This window comes from Enoplosus armatus, chromosome 7 (genome assembly GCF_043641665.1).
Source record: "Enoplosus armatus isolate fEnoArm2 chromosome 7, fEnoArm2.hap1, whole genome shotgun sequence".
In the NCBI taxonomy this organism is placed as follows: Eukaryota; Metazoa; Chordata; class Actinopteri; order Centrarchiformes; family Enoplosidae; genus Enoplosus; species Enoplosus armatus.
This window is the reverse complement of record NC_092186.1, coordinates 10,112,483-10,129,814: the sequence shown is the minus strand read 5'-3', so window position 1 is coordinate 10,129,814 and position 17,332 is coordinate 10,112,483. Positions and strand designations below refer to the sequence as shown.

Genomic DNA, 17,332 nt, shown 5'->3' with positions numbered 1-17,332 from the left:
GTTCAGTACCAAGCTACCCCCTGCCGCCCTCCTGAGAGCCTCTGTCCATATTTGAGGTACACTGTTGTCCTTGGGGTGTACATGGTCAGCCGGCTCCTGAAGTATACCCAGATACACAAGCGCATCATGTGACATAGCTGGACTGCACAACTCGGTAGCCATGCCAGGTTACTTCTATGGCCACAGCTTGTGATCCAGTGTTGATGTGGGAATTCCTGTGGTTATCCTCACTAACCAAGAGCCCTCCTGTGTTTCCTGGCTAATTGCATATCTGCTCAGGCTGCCTTGATAATAATCACCTCTGAATCTCAGTTTACCACCTGCAGAAAGACAGCCTTGTAGAGGTTCAAGCCAAGGAAATAATGATGCAGAAGATCAGGGCATCCTTACCTACAATATGGAGGAAGTGTTCTCAGGTTTATCCTTATTCAAGCTACTCTATGGGGCCTGCTACTCGTGGCAAATGAGGCATGGGAGCAGCAGCTCTCTCCTCATTTCTACACACTAACTCATGGAACAGGTGCAGGAATGGAGGTGGGCACAAACATCCATGCCGCTGGGAGAGCTCAACACTGGTTCATAGTAAGCACAAAGTCCAGGTTTTGCTTTGTATGTGTGTAGTGTTCACCCCAGAGGATACATAAAAGGCATAGTGTAGGTTTAGTTTACCGTCCCACACAGGACTCAAATAGCTTGTTAAATGCACTTCTGAGTGCTCCAAATGAATGCTTTGTAGTGAGACTGTAGCAACCCTACTCATGTTCTTGGTCCTATATGACAAGGGTTTGTTGAGGAGTTCCTTGGTACGGAGAGATCTGAGTAAATCACGCATCGGACACACAATAAAGACAATTACAGAGAATTACACTGTTGTAAACTAATTTGTTGAATTGTTTTTAAATACAAATTAATCACATTATACATTATTTTTTGAAAAGCATCAATTGTTTGAGTTGATTAACCAGAGAAAATCCAGTATGTTATTGTTTAGGTGGTACATTTTAGCCATGTAGATGTTTACATAGTGGTAGGTGGATTTTAAAAACATTTTCTTCTAGAAATTCTAGCTTTTGTAAAGTAGTATAGTAAAAGTACATCCAGTGAAACAGTATTGAGGCCTAAAATTGAGATCTGTGCATATTTTGTCTTGAAGAAAATCCTTTAACAGTAAAATGATGTGCACGTGAAGTAACACATTTGAACTCTTTAGCACCACCTAAAGGCTACTTAAAAAACAGGCTCTCCACTCAGTCATATTTTTGCTTCTGCAGTAGTTAAAGTAACTAACAACTGCTACAAATCACACAGCTGCCAGTATTCACTCAGTTTCCTTCCTACTGTTTTGTAGTGTCTACCACTTCAGCAGGTCGTCAGTAGTATGAATGGCCCAGTTTGACTCCTCTAAACATGATTATTAAGCAATCAATCATTGACCCAGCTTAAAAACGAGCAACAAACAACTACACTCTATCCAATGGAATTATTTCTCAAAACAGATGTGTAAATCAGTAAATTACAAAATTTCAATCATATTTTTTATTGGAAAATTATTGAAAACAATGTAAGCATTAAAAACATAGGCATTGGATAGAATATGGCTAGTACTCAAGCTTAAACTGTGTCCTTACAGAGTGCCTTAAATACCAAGCATTGAGATTTCTACATAGGATAGCTAAAAATACATATCACACTTTACTAAATTGACTTTATAAAATGTCACTGTACAATAAAGGTTCAACGAGTGGCAAATCTATACAAACATACTGTAAAGAAACCATTTAGTAGAACTATCAAGACAAATTAAAATATAACAAAATAAAATAAATTCACTTTCTGAATATCTGAAGATTACTGTGAGCTCCAAAAGTCTAAACGTGATCTGTAAAAATGAATACATCAACAGGGAACTCATATATTATGGAACTTCAAAAAATACATCAGTTAAATGTGTTCTTTTAAAGGGTATGTGGCAACCCTCACAGCCACCAAATGATAGAAAACGCAGAAGTTTTTAAACATTGCTCATTAAAAAGACCCAACAGAGGCATATTCTGGTCCATAGAGGAACTGCACACAGTGAATTGTGCACGGTCCCAATACAATGTACACTGCCAATTTGTATCATCAAACTTCTCAACTGATTGTGTGAAAATATATTACAAGTGTCTCTATTCTTTCTATGATGGAATTTGTGCAAAAACGTATCTACCAAGAATGTATTGTTAGCAACCCAAGTCAGAAACTATTGTACAGGGAGTCCACATCAGTAGCTTCCATGCATGGAAAAAAAAAAAAAATAACAGGAGCCATACAAAAAAAGGCAAGATGTAAAATATTTACCAACAGGTACAAAAATATCAACATGAATAAATTAATTTCCTCTACATTTCTTTTCTGCCCTCCTATCTACCCCCTTGTTTTTCCAACAAATGGAAAAGAAACCTGGCAAACGTAGAGAAGGGTTCTCCATATCTGAGGCAAAGAAGCCCTTTTATACGTCGCTATGTGTCCTTCACTACTCGAATCAAGAGTCCAACCCTGCCCTTATGCCCCGTGAGCATCCATGCCATCAGAGAGTGTGAAATACATGTACAACAGTAGTTGTAATTGTTTTACAACAATTAAAAGTGTGAGAGCAGACAATCGGGAAGCAATCTTGAGAAGCTAATAAAGTCAAGGCCTGAACTCTGTGGCCTGTTAAAATTCTCTCGAATCTCAGCTACAGTAGTCTGACAGCAGGTTGGTAGGCATCAATCTGTTGCTTGTGATAATGTACCAGCTACCGTCATATGCAAGACAGGTGGTTTCTCATAGCAGGCTTGCGAGGCTGGTGGTTGGGCCGTTCTGGGCTTGGATCTGGACAGGAGGAGGGCCATCGGTCCACTGAAAAACAAACAGAGAAGTACTGTAATCTCAGCGCTACAAAACGTATACAGAAAATAGATACACTATAGTGATTAATATGACACTAGAGGGAAAAGTGATAATGAAGAGCAATGATAAATCTGTTCCACGTACACTAATGAGGTTATGCTCCGGGAGGCTGCAGGCAGCGATGTGGTCCTGCAGCAGCTGCTGGGAGAAGTTCTGGTGCATCTGGGCTGCTTCATGAGCATCCATGGTGTTCCCAAGGGCCTTGTTCAAGTCTGTAAGCACAACACAAGGTCAACATCTCCCTTCAAACATAGCTTGTTTCTTGAGAACAGAGATTCTGTGCTTCAAATGTGATGATAAAGTCATGTATTCTCACAGTTAAAAAGGTCTGCAAAGCCAGTGCTTTCATCAAGTGTTAACAAGTAACACATCCAAGAACATAAACAATGTTGTACCAAGATAAGGGAAAAGGTCATTATGTACCTTTCAACAGTGCCGAAGACCAGAGCTGAACAGACATGTCCGGGATCTTGCTGGCCAGCTGCATGGCAGGTACAACCATGTTGTTGCTTTCCTAAAGAGAAAAGGGTGGAAACCATCAGACGACGATCCTCATTTATGAACACTGTAAGCATTTAAAGGGGTTTTGAGATATGTGCATGCCATTACATCCTACAGAGCAATAGAGGGTCATTTTTGGATCATTTGTGGGCAGGAGGCATTAGACATTAGTGCCCTCCCCAATAAATAATTTGTGCACACAAAATAATAATCTCCCCACATTAGTCATTTTGAACCCTTAAATTACTCAGTTAGGAAGGAGCACTTTGACTGTTAGCAGCAGACTAATAACTACAAATAATTTATGAAAACATTGAATTATTCATTCAATATTTTTAAACATTCCTGTGTTATCTAACAATGTTCCTCTGTCAGTTGATGTTGGATCTATATCTAGTGGCTTCATAGAACTTGTTCTTTTAGCTTTGTCATCTTACCTGAGGACAAGAAGAGGAGGGCTCATTTACCTGCAGTGCACCCTCCTCTGAGAAACATCATTAACGAGGGAGTCTCAAGTGGGGTGGGGCTGTGCTCTGACCCCAGTCAATGGCACCCATGCTTTGTTGATGCACAACAACTTGTTTCCTTGCCTCAACTGTGATATCTGAACGCTTCTTAATTTGTAGATGATGCAGCTCCAGAGTTGCTGCCGCCGTGACATTCTGCCACTCATTTTTGTTTTATATTTTGGTCATGCCACAATAATAACAAGTCTAGAGTCTCATCTGGTCTCAACCTAAACAACAACCTGATTTCTGTGCATATCTGTATTCACCAAGAGACGCCTCATTAAACACATACGGTTAACTGTAAGAGCTAACAAGGCAGGATATTAGGCCTGGATACTGAAATATCATGGTGATTTCTTATAAAAAGAAAAAGTGTGCGTATCAGGCTATTTTATGTGTCTGTATTTTGTGCAAAACACATAAAGGGTTTCATAACTGAAGGCCTAGCTGCTCATGGCACATCAATGAGGTGAAAAACAACAACAGACTAGATCAATTAGAACAGTTTCTATTCAAAAAGATAAGACAAAATGTTCTGTTATGGTGACCTAGTTGTTCTAACACCTGTTGTTGACCCCATTCATAGCCCAAAATGAAAATCAAGTCAGATTTTGTGCGAACATTAGGCACATTTGTCATCTTACTCTGTGGTTGCCCAGTACATAGAAGATGTGGCCCAGCAGAACCAGGGAGCAGGCGGTCAGTCTGTTCAGATCCTCCGCATTAGACATCTTGAGGGTTTCCCTTAGGAAACGTCTGAAACACAACAATATATACATATAAAAATATGTACAGGCACACGGTGGATCTGTGGGTGTGTTTGTATGAAACAATTGAAGATTGGTCATACTTGGCCTCGTTGTAGCGTCCTTGAAAGAAGGACAGGAGTCCCCTGATGTAGAAGGCTGCAGCACGGAGGCAATGGGAGCTGAATCAAAAACAAAAAGGCAATGGTTGTCATTTTAATAATCTAAACCAATTTCAACAAAATGCATTGCTTTGTTGTATTTTCCTTATTATACACAAACTGAAAAAAAAAATTCTTGTTCCACATACCTTACTGGGAAGTTATGGTCTGGGTTTATTCTCTCGAGGAGGCTGTACAGCTGAAGAGGAAACAAAACAGGAAATAAGTAAATATAAAAGCACCTATTAATTATTATCTAAAGGGTTGTCACTACTTATGTTTCCTTTATTTCAGTGTACTTTTATCCAACACAACTTAATCCTCCGACTGTGTACTTAGAAGAATATAGGGATAGCTTAAATTTAGTTGTGTACTGTACTGGGACATTTTACAGTTGAAGAAGTAACCTGTCAGCGCTCTCTAGTGGACAAACTATGCAATGGCAATACTGTTTCTGAATTACAAAAAACATACACTATAGTTGGCTTTTCTTGCCACAATTTCTCGTTAATCTGTGACCAACATATATGCCAATACCAATATATCTGTGATAATATGCTGGTGCAATGTATAGAATCAGGCTCTACAAAGAAGTAAACCACAAACTTGATATATTGAATGCTGAACACTTGGGGTCACTGCATTACACTCTTGTAATCTAAAAACGTGAGCCGTTTATTACTTAACTGACCTCCTGGTGCCGGTTTCCTTCCCTTATGTAGACACTGGCCAAGTTGGTCACAATGTATGTCCACAGTTCCTGGTGTGTGGTGAGCTGATTGATATAAAACAATACAGACAAGTTTGAGACAAGAGGAGAGAGCAGCTGCTGCAGAGAGTAGAAGAGAAAAGAGAATAAAAGAGTGGAGAGAAGAGGATATTGGTGAAAATCACCACATACTCACCCGCAAGGCTGTGGTAAACTGTGCCTCTGCATTATCCATACAGTTCACTGAGATACAGTACAGACCCTGAGACGTGAAAAGAGCAAGAGGAATAGATCGACGTCAGCTTCTCACCAAAACAGGAATATAGACACAGTTAGAAAGTGTGGTTTCTTCAGAATAACAGCCTTTGGAATGTATAACTTCTGTTTATTTCTTATGGCAGATTTCTGTGTGTTCCTACAAAGAGTCTACAAAGATTTCATAATTTTACCATTGTTTAAAAAACACCCATATTTAATAAGTGGTATTTTGTAACAATAAATCCTTAAATGCAAAAGGGGGGTTGACTCCGACATTCCAAAACAACATAACAACTTTTTTAACTTAAAAAACAAAAGTAAAACAAAAAGTTGACCACTGAAAATATGCCTCAAATAGATGTATTTTCAGTAAACATCACAGGGAAACACATTCATTTCAGTTTAGTGTAACTTACTTTACTTGAATTTGTGACCATGTTCTGAAACTTTCACTGTTCTTTGTCTTTCCTTACAATAGTAACCCTGATCACACAGGCACACACAGTTGTACACACAATAAATGTTAAAAAGGGTTTAGGTTGAAAATACTCACTAATAGCGTGTGAAGCTGAGCAGCGTGGTTGGTGAATAGCCTGGGGGACTGTTGGCACAGCTGACACACCTGTGAGATCTGGATGGACAGAACAGAGAGTCAGTGTTCACCTTCACAAGTTCACTCAAGCATGCAAACCCATTTTTGTGACATGCTACAAAATAGAGCTCTCAAGGCTGCTGGTCTGTATCTTATACACTCATATTAAATACAACAAAACTCCAGAAAGGACCACGGATACAGAAACAATATACCTCTTGTAACGCAGTGGCCTTGTGGCCCGTGACAAGTCTACACATGATGATGTGCTCCAGCAGAATGACTTGAAAGGTAGAGAGGATGGGGCTGCAGTCCAACACTGAAACATGGAGATAAAAATAAACCAATAAGTGGTGCAAAATGTTTTTTACAGTTCGAAAGGCACAGTTCCACATTACATAGTTATTCCTGATTAAATTATTTTTAATTTAAAATAAAAGGCACAGGAACAAGTTGTGTAACTCACTTTTTAGTTTCTCTAGTTGCATAAGAGCCTTGTCTGTGTACTTCTGGGCTTTCTCCAAATAGCCTGCTTGCATGGAGTGCATGACTGTGACCTGTAAAGTGACGAGAAAGAGTATACATTAAACACTGTGAAACAAGCCCTAATAATGTGCAAGTTCACTCGAAGCCGAATCTCTGCAACACTTCAGTTGTGTCAAGCTATCTGTAGGGAAAAGGCAAAGAGCCTCACCAACCGTGTTATCTATTAAGGCTTTATTATTGGTTCTTTTAATTACAGTTATTAATGCATTTTACACTTCAGCAAGAAGGTCTCTTGTCTTTGTGCTCTCCTCCTCTCCCTTCAAAATGAATTCTGGCTCTCGTGTGAAAAGTAGGGTTGGTGTGTTAAACTGGAGAATTCAGTAATTTGCTACTAAACTAAAAACATTAAGGATTTTTGCCGCTTAGACTGCAGTATGACTACAAACCACAGGAGTGAATGACAGTTGTTTTGGAAGATTATAGCTTTTAGGGGCTTTCATGCAGCAAAGAAAGAGAAGTGGCATTACCAAATAGACGAGGACACACATGTGCTCCTTGGGCAGCCAGTGAAATAGGTCAGCCGGGTTGCTGGGCAGAATCTCATCATCGTGGAGTGTAGAGATGGTCTGGATGCACTGCTGCAGCTGCTTCAGACACGGCTTCACGCTCTTCACCTGGGGACAAGATATCCAACCTCAGCTTCAAGCAGTTTGAGACAACCAGACATCAAATTATCTGTTTATCATCCCTAATCCCTTTATGAAATAAATATATGCATGCATGCTGATCAACTATTTTCCTGTGTGTTAATAAACACGGTCACTTATGTCCCCTATGTAACTCTGGCCCACTTTACTGAACCCTTCCAGCCTGGTTTTCCTACCTGTCCTGCATCCAGGTAGTGTGTGACCTGTAGGACCAGGAAGAAGACCCTCAGGGACTCCTTCTGGATGGGGTTTCCCTGCCAGTTTTCTACAATAGTTCCGCACAGTGTGAGCAGGGGATGCACCTCCCCAAGCTTCCTCTCCATTAGCAGCAACTAGAAGATAAAAAAAACATCACCACAATCAAAACTTAATCAAATTTGCTTTTTTATTTATTTAACTCGTATGTTAAAAACAACAACTATCACTGCTGTATATTAAGTTACGGATACACACAACAAAAGATGCAAGAAAAGTATTTGGGTTAGGGAAAATAATCACTGATTATATCGCCATGGTGTAACAGCAGAAATAGTATAATAAAGATAAGTAGAAAAGATGACTCACCATTCCCTTACTGAGGAGAAACAATGCCCTACAAATCAAAAACATCAAGTGAGCTTTTTTACCATCAAGATCTCATAATCAATGTACACTTACAACACTTACTTTGTGCCACTGTTGTATTGGTAACAAAGGTGCACCAGTGTCATGGCCAAAACCATGTTAAAATGTGATCAGAAGAGAGGGGTGCACTTGTTTCAAAGTGTTGTTTCAAGTTTTACATGAGCAACATTTTCATGAAGAACAACAGAGAATAAAACATTTTCTATGTAAAGGGAACTTTGTGATGTTTTGTCTTTAATTCACTATACACTATGTGATTTGTCTGAAACCACTATGAAAAGACAGTGCCAGGAAAACTTTTTATCTACAAGTCATAAGGCTGTAGAGGGATATTACGAATGAGAAGTTGGCAACAAAACAGAAGTACTGTCAAGAGTTTCATGGTCTATTTCCCATTATTTGGTTTGGGATAGCCCCTACATGGGTTGGTAAGCATGTTGTGATCAGATTGAGACTTATGAGACACTCATAGTTGTACATACATACAAACAAATGTTAGGTTTTTGTGCACCCCAGATTGATGACAATGTTTGCTGAAGTTGGACGTGTCTGATGCTAACCACTAAAAGCCTAAAATGTGCAGTCAACAGAGGATTGAGTGACACTTACCTGGTATATTCTGACCCAACCACTCGGGCGTACTCAGCTCCAACCCCCAGCAGGTCACATGCTGACACCAAATCTTTCTCCAGAGTATGAAGTTGCTAAAAAAAGGGACAAGGACATTCCTGTCATCACTGGAGACTATTTTGCTATGTGGACACAAAGTCAGGATGTGAATTCGTTCTCAAACACTGTTGGACCTGCACATGAAAATGACTTATGTGAGTTAAACAATGTCATCCCTACAGGGACACATTCATACTGCACTAATACATACCGCCAACTGGAACAACAATCTGCAGTGCCAGTATGGTGTTTGTTGTGAAATCTGGATGGCCTTGCGCAGTAGGGGTTTTGCAGAGTCCACCAAATTCTGAAAATTGATTAGAAGGATCAATAGTCAATAATAAATATGTACAGCAAACCCTGCATGTACCACGATGCCATACACAACTTCTAATACCATGTCAATTTCAGTTGGTGGTAAGAAATAACGTTAATAGCTAATGTTACTTCATACCATTTAACGTTACTTCTGTATCTAAAACAAATAGCTTACCTGTTGGCAGAAGAGTTCTGACAAAATGCTTGCAGCTTCAAATTTGACATCTTCAAACTGAGGGACTTGTTGAGATATAAACCACTGCAAAACAAAAGATACAAAATGTTAGCGGCGTCATATTGTCGTTGTTTGCTATCTTTATGAACCAATAATAATCCCATACAGCGGCTTATTTGGCTAACACCAGAGAAAGAACGAAAGCGGCCGACTCGGGACGAATACTCAACAAAACGCTCACACATCTTATATTTCAACTTCCTGACAAATTCAACCTTCCTGAATTAGCGGCTATATAAAGATTTCCGCCGTTCGCTATTTTCGCTGCCTGTGGCCTACACCCCTCCCCTTCTCCGCCGCATCCCCGTTCTTTCCTAGATCGAGCGTCCCTCACCGCTTTCTCCAGATGGCTGCGGGCCAGCTCGCTGTTCTTGGTGTGGTGGTAGAGAACCGAGCCCAGCTGAAGATGTGTCCGGGCCTCGATCCTCTGTGGAGGTTTAAACTGAAACACTGCCTGTAGACAGTGCACGCAGAGTCGGATTTTGGGCGGACTGGATGTTCGGAAATGCTCCGCAAAGCCGAGAAGGGCGAGGTACCAGCGCTCTGGGGCCTCTACGTTTGACGCCATTTTCCCCGACAACAACAAGTTTTTCAGCGCTATGGCCAGACTCCCGGGTTGCCAGGTTCGGTCATGAATAACCCACAATCAAATCGTCTAAGCCCCCAATCCATCGCTTTTGTATTATTTTCTTCTTTTTAGTAAAGATTTAATCATGTATGACAAACAAAGACTGAAAGGCTTTGTACGAGTTAGAATAATTTTACATTAAAAGTTTATTTATTAAAAAGAAAAAGACAATGTACAAATTAACTAATTTTCTCAAGGGCAGCAGTAATTTTATTGTGAGATAATTGTGTTTTGAATAATTTCCACTTTGGGAGACATTATACTCTTACTTTATTAAATTTAATTGAGAAGTATTTCATTTTTCACTTCCCTGTATATCTGTCAGAATAAGGTTTTACATTCAAAACATACAATACACACAATATATGCTGAGTTTCAGCTAAGCATATGGAGTAGCCTACTATGGGTCACCCATAACATCAACAGTAAAACGATTTCTTAAAGGTTAATATACAGTCAGTTATTAAACACTATGAAAAGGATCATTCTTGAAATCAATAATTACATTTCACCTAGGGGTAAATTGATTTGTCTGTAACTCTTGATAGGATATAATCATAACTTATTTGGATTTTTTTTATCTTGGTTAAATTGTGATTGTTGTTTGTGTCGAAACTGCTCTGAAACTCAAAATGTTCTGTCTGCATGAACAAGTATTTTATCATGGCAAAGGCATGTGTACAGTTTATGATACATATGGGTTAACCTGGCAACCCAATGTTGTAGATAAACTCGCGAGATTTCAACCGAATAACTAGACTCGCTCATGGGTATTGTAGTCCAAAATACTGGCATACGCTGCCCCAGTTTCTTTAAGACCTTGAAAAGCCCAAAATAAGCTTGTGCGCAGAACCAGGCAGCAGCTAAATTTCCTTGCAGGCGTCGTCTATAAATAGACAACACACTGCCGCAGAGTGACACCTGTCTTTTACAGTCATCTTCACAAACGTCAACAACGCGAAGAGACGTGCCGACACCTCGCAGCGTGTTGCAAGTTATAAGAGCGACTGACCAGCCTCCAGCGAGCAAACAAGAAATGTGTGCAAGAATCTGCAGGGCAGGCTGGTGACTGCTATAACACATCGAAGATCTGTAAACACGGGCTCCTCTTAGACACAATCGAAGGTAACAAAATGCAGCATTCAATCAATAAACGTCTAGATGTAACTGCACTAACGATGCATAGGCCTGTTTATTCATTCTTTGTAGAACTATGATTCGCAGTTTGTTTATTTGAGGTGTGGTCATTAAGTTATTATCTGCACCCATTAGTTTTAGAGAATTGACACGTGGGCCTGATTGTTGATTGATAGATATGAATGTTGTGTTTGGTTATGTGCTGGAAAGTAGAGCAGAGCTTTTGTAATGCAACACCCTGTTTACAAGCCAGGGTGCTGTTTGTGCAGGGTATGGGCGTGCGGGTAATCACGTCCTCGAGTCCTGATAAAGATACTTGAGGCGGTGCGACACGGCCGGCGGCCTGCTGTTTTGTTAAGTGTCTTTTTAATTGCCAGTACATATTTTCCTCATATAGAAATTGCTGCTGTGGGTTTTCCTGAATGAGTGACTGAGTGTCTGACAGCCTTGGCAATCTGTGAAGGGCACACATGGCCCATGGTGTGAGCGACCATCCGAGCCGTCTGCCAGTGGCTCAGGCCACTGTGCTGGCTCTGCCACCCTCCAACCAAGCAAAGGTGAGTGTTGTTTTCTCTCATGACTCAGTCACATGACAAGACAAGTCACTGCTTGAATACAAATGATTAGTTCTTTTCTTTTGTTACTACATTGCTCTTGTTATACTTTTAGGCGGTGTGTATTATAACATTGCGTTTAAAAACAATTTAAATTCTTTTAAAAGGCACCATTTGTGAAATTGCGGTATGGTTTCTTGACGATCACCCATAAAACAAACTCTACTGTGTGACTTCGAGGCTCTGCTCAGCGTATGGGCTTGTTGTTGTGACATAGAGCCTTCCTGGTACCATGCATACTGTGGAAGGACATGCCTCCACCGGTGCGTTGCTGTAAATAGCAAGTGCCAGTTAATCTAAAGCTGGCCTTAGTTTACAAAGCAATGCAGCAGGTCGTGTTGAATAAGGAGAATGGTGACAGATGTTTACTGTAGTAGCACAGAGTTAGGGTTTGTCAGTATACAAGACAATATTTCTATCATTTTTATAAGATAAGCTCATTTTAAGATATGATCTGTGTACAAACAGAGTTTGCAGCAGATGTAGTATTCAGATCTTGTACTAGGTAAAAGTGATAATACCACAGTGTAGAAAATACTCTGTTACAAGTAAAAGTCATGCATTCAAATGTTTTACTTAATTAGAAGCAGAACGGCCCATTTCAGAATAATGTATATTATTGGATGATAATTATTTATGCATTCATTTGTACATCACTTTAATCTTTCAGCTGGTAAATGTGGAGCTAATTCTAACTATTTTATATACTTTATCTGCTGGGTAGCTTGTGAATCTAAAATCAATAAAGTATTATCTTATCATCATTTATTTGTTGTTGATATTTAGTTTTACTAATCTGAACATGCAAAGTAACTAAAGTTATCCAAAAAATCTATATAAGTGTGTATATATATATATATATATTTGTCCCTGAAGTGTAGTGTAGTGGACTGGAACTGGAAATACTCAAGTAAAGTACAAGTATCTCCAAAATTGTACTGAAGTACAGTACTTGAGTAAATGTACTTAGTTACTCTCCACCACTGGTTGGCAGCAGTTGATCCCAGACAATATATGTAGCCAGGTAGGTAAGTTTATTGATTATATGTTAAGCTGTAATAGTTACAATAAGTCAAAAACCTATTTATACGTGTCAACAAATCAAATCTAAAACAGTATGTTCCCTCCTCTGGTTTAAGTTGTTTATTTGTGCCAAATACATATCTTATCAGTGAGTGGGATTGTTTATTGGGTTCAACTGTCCCTTCCAGCTGAATGAATGCTCATGTTCGCGCGCACACACACACACACACACACACACACACACACACACACACAGACACAGACACACACACACACACAAACAGCTCTGCTTGGTTGGTGTTATCTCTTGTGATACTGTCATAACAGTTGAGTCACGCTTGCTCTAATCCACGTGCAGATTTTTACTGTTCTGTCACAGTAACTTTGCTGAGGGATAGTAATGGGAGTGTTTGTGCTGATAAGCAAATGGCTTTTGTGTTACATGTTTATGAGGCTCAAACAGTCACATCATGAGAGAGACATTATTAAACTTGTGTCCACACTTCAAAAAGTAACCAGTGTAAGTTTGTGAAGATATCTTGAGTTGTTTTCAGGGTCAGTGTTAAGGGATTTTCTATGTTTGTATCAGTGTAATGTGACAAAATGTCTTCTGAAGTAATGTAATGCAAATATGTGTGTGTGTGTGTGTGTGTGTCTAAAAAGGACTTGAGGCCCAGATGGACTGCGCTGGACTCCCTGCTGTGTGGGGCATTTGCTGGAGCCATAGCCAAAACAGTCATTGCACCTCTGGATCGGACCAAGATCATTTTCCAAGGCAAGAAAAACAAAAAGGTTTCTTTCCAAATATAGAATCTACAGACAGAAAATAGGCCACTGTATATGTAAGTGACTTAAGTTCTGTTTACACTCCACAGAAAATGCAACAACTGTTCTTCTGTGTGTAACATAGTTTTAGGCTGCTGAAACTGTTCTTAACTAATTGCTAATCTTCTTAGTAGATGTTTATCCTAAATGGGAGTGTGTTGTTAAACCCTGACATTCACTGTGTCTCTTGTTGTCCCACAGTCTCCTCAGACAGATTCTCAGCTAAGGTGAGTTTGTCTTTGTGACATTTTATATATTAAACAATTAATAAATTAATAAAACAAATCAACCTTAGTTGGAGCTCTAGAGTGTATCTGCTGGGTCTCTGCTGTAGTATTGTTTTTATATTATTTCACAGCCACACTCAGAGTCCTACAGACTACATGTGGTTGTTGTACTCGATTATTAGATGTAGGAAATGTGAAGAGTATCTTTCTCTGCTCCTGACCCAACACATACATGACCCCCAGGAGGCCTTCAGGCTCATCTACTGCACTTACATGAAGGATGGGCTGCTCAGTCTGTGGAGGGGGAACTCTGCCACCATGGTGAGGGTCATGCCCTACGCTGCCATCCAGTTCTGCTCCCATGAACAGTACAAAAAACGACTGGGGGGCTATTACGGCTACCAGGGAAAGTGAGTAGAGAATTTGTCTTTCAGTAGTAATGATTTTTGAAAATGTATTTATCTTAAAATACAACATAATTTAAACGTTTTTGTCTTTTATCTAGTTATAGCAATAGCAGGTCCATCGCTTTGGTCCAGTATGAAATAACTGAAAAACAAATGTTATTGAAATATTTCGACGACTGTTGTGAAAATTTGTACAGACATTCATAGTAATAACTTGGATCTCCTGACCTTTGATCTAGTGCCATCACCAGGTCAACATCTGAATTTGTCCAATACTTGGGTTTTTGCAAAACTAGTGACATTCCCATCAGCCTCAGCTGTACTTTGTGTTAAGTGCTAATCAACAAATGTTAAGCTAACATGCTAAACTAAGAGGATTACAAGGTAAACCTTATACCCGCTAAACATCAGAATGCTAGCATCGTCATCGTGAGAATTTCAGCATGCTGATGTTAGCATTTAGCTCAAAGCACCACAGTGCCAAAGTACAGCATCAAAGAGACTCTTAGTCACGTTTTTTTGATGGGCTAAAAGAAAGGTTTTTGTATCGTTGTTTACTACATATTATTGTGTCGTTTGTTTCAGAGCTCTGCCTCCTTTCCCACGCTTCCTGGCGGGCTCTCTGGCTGGCACCACTGCTGCTATGCTCACCTACCCTTTGGACATGGTGCGAGCCAGGATGGCTGTCACAGCCAGAGAAACGTGAGCACCTATCCCCTGTTTGTCACATTATAACACCTACGACTGTGTACCAAGAGCTCCCTGCGCAGACTCACCCATATGTGTATTAGTCCCATTGTTGTCTTCCTATTGCAATAAAACGGACCATTTCAGAGCATAAAAGTTACTAAACCACATGTCATAGTAAATGGTTTGATATGGTTTGGTAAATAATGTCTTGAATGCCTGATGCTTTTTCTTCATACAGGTACAGCAACATCATGCACGTCTTTGTGCGGATCTCCCAAGAGGAAGGTGTGAAGACTCTTTACAGAGGCTTCACTCCCACTATCCTGGGTGTCATCCCGTATGCAGGGATCACATTTTTCACATATGAGACTCTCAAGAAGCTGCACACCGGTACGGATCATTAGTAATTTCTCTTTTCTTTTAACGTCTGCATTCAGTTCAGTAAAGTGGCATTTTAGATGTTTAGACGACTGAAACGTGTGTCATGCACATGTTGAACTCTTTCTCTTCTTTGTGTCTTTCTCTCGCTTTAGAAAAAACGAAGCGACCCCAACCATACCCCTACGAGCGTTTGGCTTTTGGTGCCTGCGCAGGCCTGATCGGACAATCTGCCTCGTACCCTCTGGACGTGGTACGTCGGCGCATGCAGACGGCCGGCGTCACCGGCTCATCGTACGGCACAATTCTGGGGACCATGCGCGAGATCGTAACGCAGGAGGGAGTCGTACGCGGACTATACAAAGGCCTGAGCATGAACTGGCTTAAAGGGCCCGTTGCCGTGGGGATCAGCCTCACCACATTTGACATCACGCACAGCCTTCTACTCAAATTGCACCAGATCAGCTACTTCACCCACTGAATCAGTGGGGAGTGACAGAGGGACAACGTAAAGCACACATGAGACTGACGTGAGGGAGGTGGTCAACTCTGTCATATGACAATAATAATAACTTTCTGCACTCAGTCAGTACAGAACCGTCTCCTGCTGCACACTCCTGTTCCTCCTGAGGAGTGGATGAGTGGACACAGCTTCTCATACTTTGGTAAACGCACAGTCAGGATTCACTTTCAGAGAGAGTGAGGAGACAAAGAGGTGTCTTTAAATAGTTGTTCACGCAAGCCCAACTTTGTTTTGAAATCATGCTACCATCAGGGCGGCTAAAGTGATTAACAGTGGATACAGACAGTTTTGTTTTTGATAGGTGGATATGGAGGAATTTGTTTGGGTTGTGTTAATAAGATAATGCTTGCATTATATTAGACCTGCAATGTTCTTTCAACTTAATCCTGTATCAACAGAGAGAACTTGTTTTTAATGAGTTGTATTGCTTTTAATTTGGAGGGAACATTTTATTTTAATTTTAATCACGTTTCAAATATGAGGGATGCGGTTTGTAATGAAAAGGGTGATAATGCAATATGTTTTGTTTTAATTTTCAATTTTATGATGGAGCCAATGTGGATTGAATTGAAATTAATGGGGCGAATGATTGTACAGTCGGAGGGTGATCATGTCAGCGGGACTGCACAGTTTCACTGTCCATCCAGCACTGAGGAGGTGTGATTATTGTATTAAACTGTCTAATAAGTGGAGGCTAATCAAATATATGAGATATAAATATATATATATATATATAACAGATTTTGTTTTATGCATTACTAAGTTTTCATTGATTAACTGTGCTTACATTCTTGTGCAGATTCTATCATTGCTTTTACTTGATTGTAAAGTGTTTGTTTACCTGAAAAATCTAAAATATGCCAAAGCACTTAAGTCTGTCATAGGTTTCATGTAAATAAGGAGTATTTGTACTTTCACTGATCATGTATATTTCAAACATACAGTATTTCCAAAGATGTAAATTTACAGTTGTTTCAAGTTAAACTGACCATGCAATAAAATGTCCGTCCACAAGCCTGAGCAATGAGTCCTTTTGTCCACTTGAGGGGGCCATGAGATAAGCTACGATAAGCTAAGCTAATCACGCCGTCAGTGACAGTGAAGGCCGGTCTTAAATTTGAAATTTGAATTGGAATGGTGTGGTTACAATATGTTTTTACTGACCGCACACAGGTCTTCAATTTTTAATGGTACAATCACCAACTTTTTAACATTTTCATTAAAAAATTAGGTCTTAATTACATTATCACTATATGATGTGCTTTTTCTGTGTTTTGCACTAATTTCCCTCAAAGGCTTTAATTCAACCTAAAATTAAAAACAAATATGATATCCAATGTCTATAAAATAAAGTAAAATTGAAGTGCATTTATACAGTATCAATTTGATTAATCATATCTGACCCACACCTGTCCCTTCACTTTCAGTAGA

General features: G+C 39.8%; 2 protein-coding genes across 2 annotated transcripts; one reads left to right on the top strand and one right to left on the bottom strand.

The window, feature by feature from the left end:
* Positions 1-1,004: 1,004 nt before the first annotated feature.
* Positions 1,005-10,017, bottom strand: LOC139287606 (MAU2 chromatid cohesion factor homolog). Its single transcript, XM_070908722.1, has 18 exons — positions 9,784-10,017; positions 9,390-9,473; positions 9,108-9,203; positions 8,837-8,931; positions 8,168-8,195; positions 7,780-7,935; positions 7,424-7,570; positions 6,877-6,967; positions 6,626-6,729; positions 6,372-6,449; positions 5,757-5,822; positions 5,543-5,626; positions 5,001-5,050; positions 4,795-4,872; positions 4,589-4,700; positions 3,358-3,448; positions 3,019-3,146; positions 1,005-2,883 (listed from the first exon to the last, which is right to left on the bottom strand). The coding sequence occupies exons 1-18, from the start codon at positions 10,015-10,017 to the stop codon at positions 2,809-2,811; spliced, it is 1,797 nt and encodes a 598-aa protein (XP_070764823.1). The 3' UTR covers positions 1,005-2,808.
* Positions 10,018-11,084: 1,067 nt separating this feature from the next.
* LOC139287935 (mitochondrial coenzyme A transporter SLC25A42-like) lies at positions 11,085-16,901 on the top strand. Its single transcript, XM_070909152.1, has 8 exons — positions 11,085-11,202; positions 11,612-11,771; positions 13,515-13,626; positions 13,878-13,903; positions 14,147-14,313; positions 14,896-15,012; positions 15,239-15,390; positions 15,534-16,901. The coding sequence occupies exons 2-8, from the start codon at positions 11,685-11,687 to the stop codon at positions 15,857-15,859; spliced, it is 987 nt and encodes a 328-aa protein (XP_070765253.1). The 5' UTR covers positions 11,085-11,202; positions 11,612-11,684; the 3' UTR covers positions 15,860-16,901.
* Positions 16,902-17,332: the final 431 nt, after the last annotated feature.

Coding starts and splice junctions, on each gene's coding strand:
- LOC139287606 (XM_070908722.1), bottom strand. CDS start 10,017: ATGGCGTCAAACGTAGAGGCCCCAGAGCGCTGGTACCTCGCCCTTCTC. Junction 8,932..9,107: donor GATTGTTGTTCCAGTTGGCG/GTATGTATTAGT, acceptor CCCTTTTTTTAG/CAACTTCATACTCTGGAGAA. Junction 3,147..3,357: donor GTCTTCGGCACTGTTGAAAG/GTACATAATGAC, acceptor TTGTGCTTACAG/ACTTGAACAAGGCCCTTGGG.
- LOC139287935 (XM_070909152.1), top strand. CDS start 11,685: ATGGCCCATGGTGTGAGCGACCATCCGAGCCGTCTGCCAGTGGCTCAG. Junction 11,772..13,514: donor CACCCTCCAACCAAGCAAAG/GTGAGTGTTGTT, acceptor GTGTCTAAAAAG/GACTTGAGGCCCAGATGGAC. Junction 14,314..14,895: donor TATTACGGCTACCAGGGAAA/GTGAGTAGAGAA, acceptor CGTTTGTTTCAG/AGCTCTGCCTCCTTTCCCAC.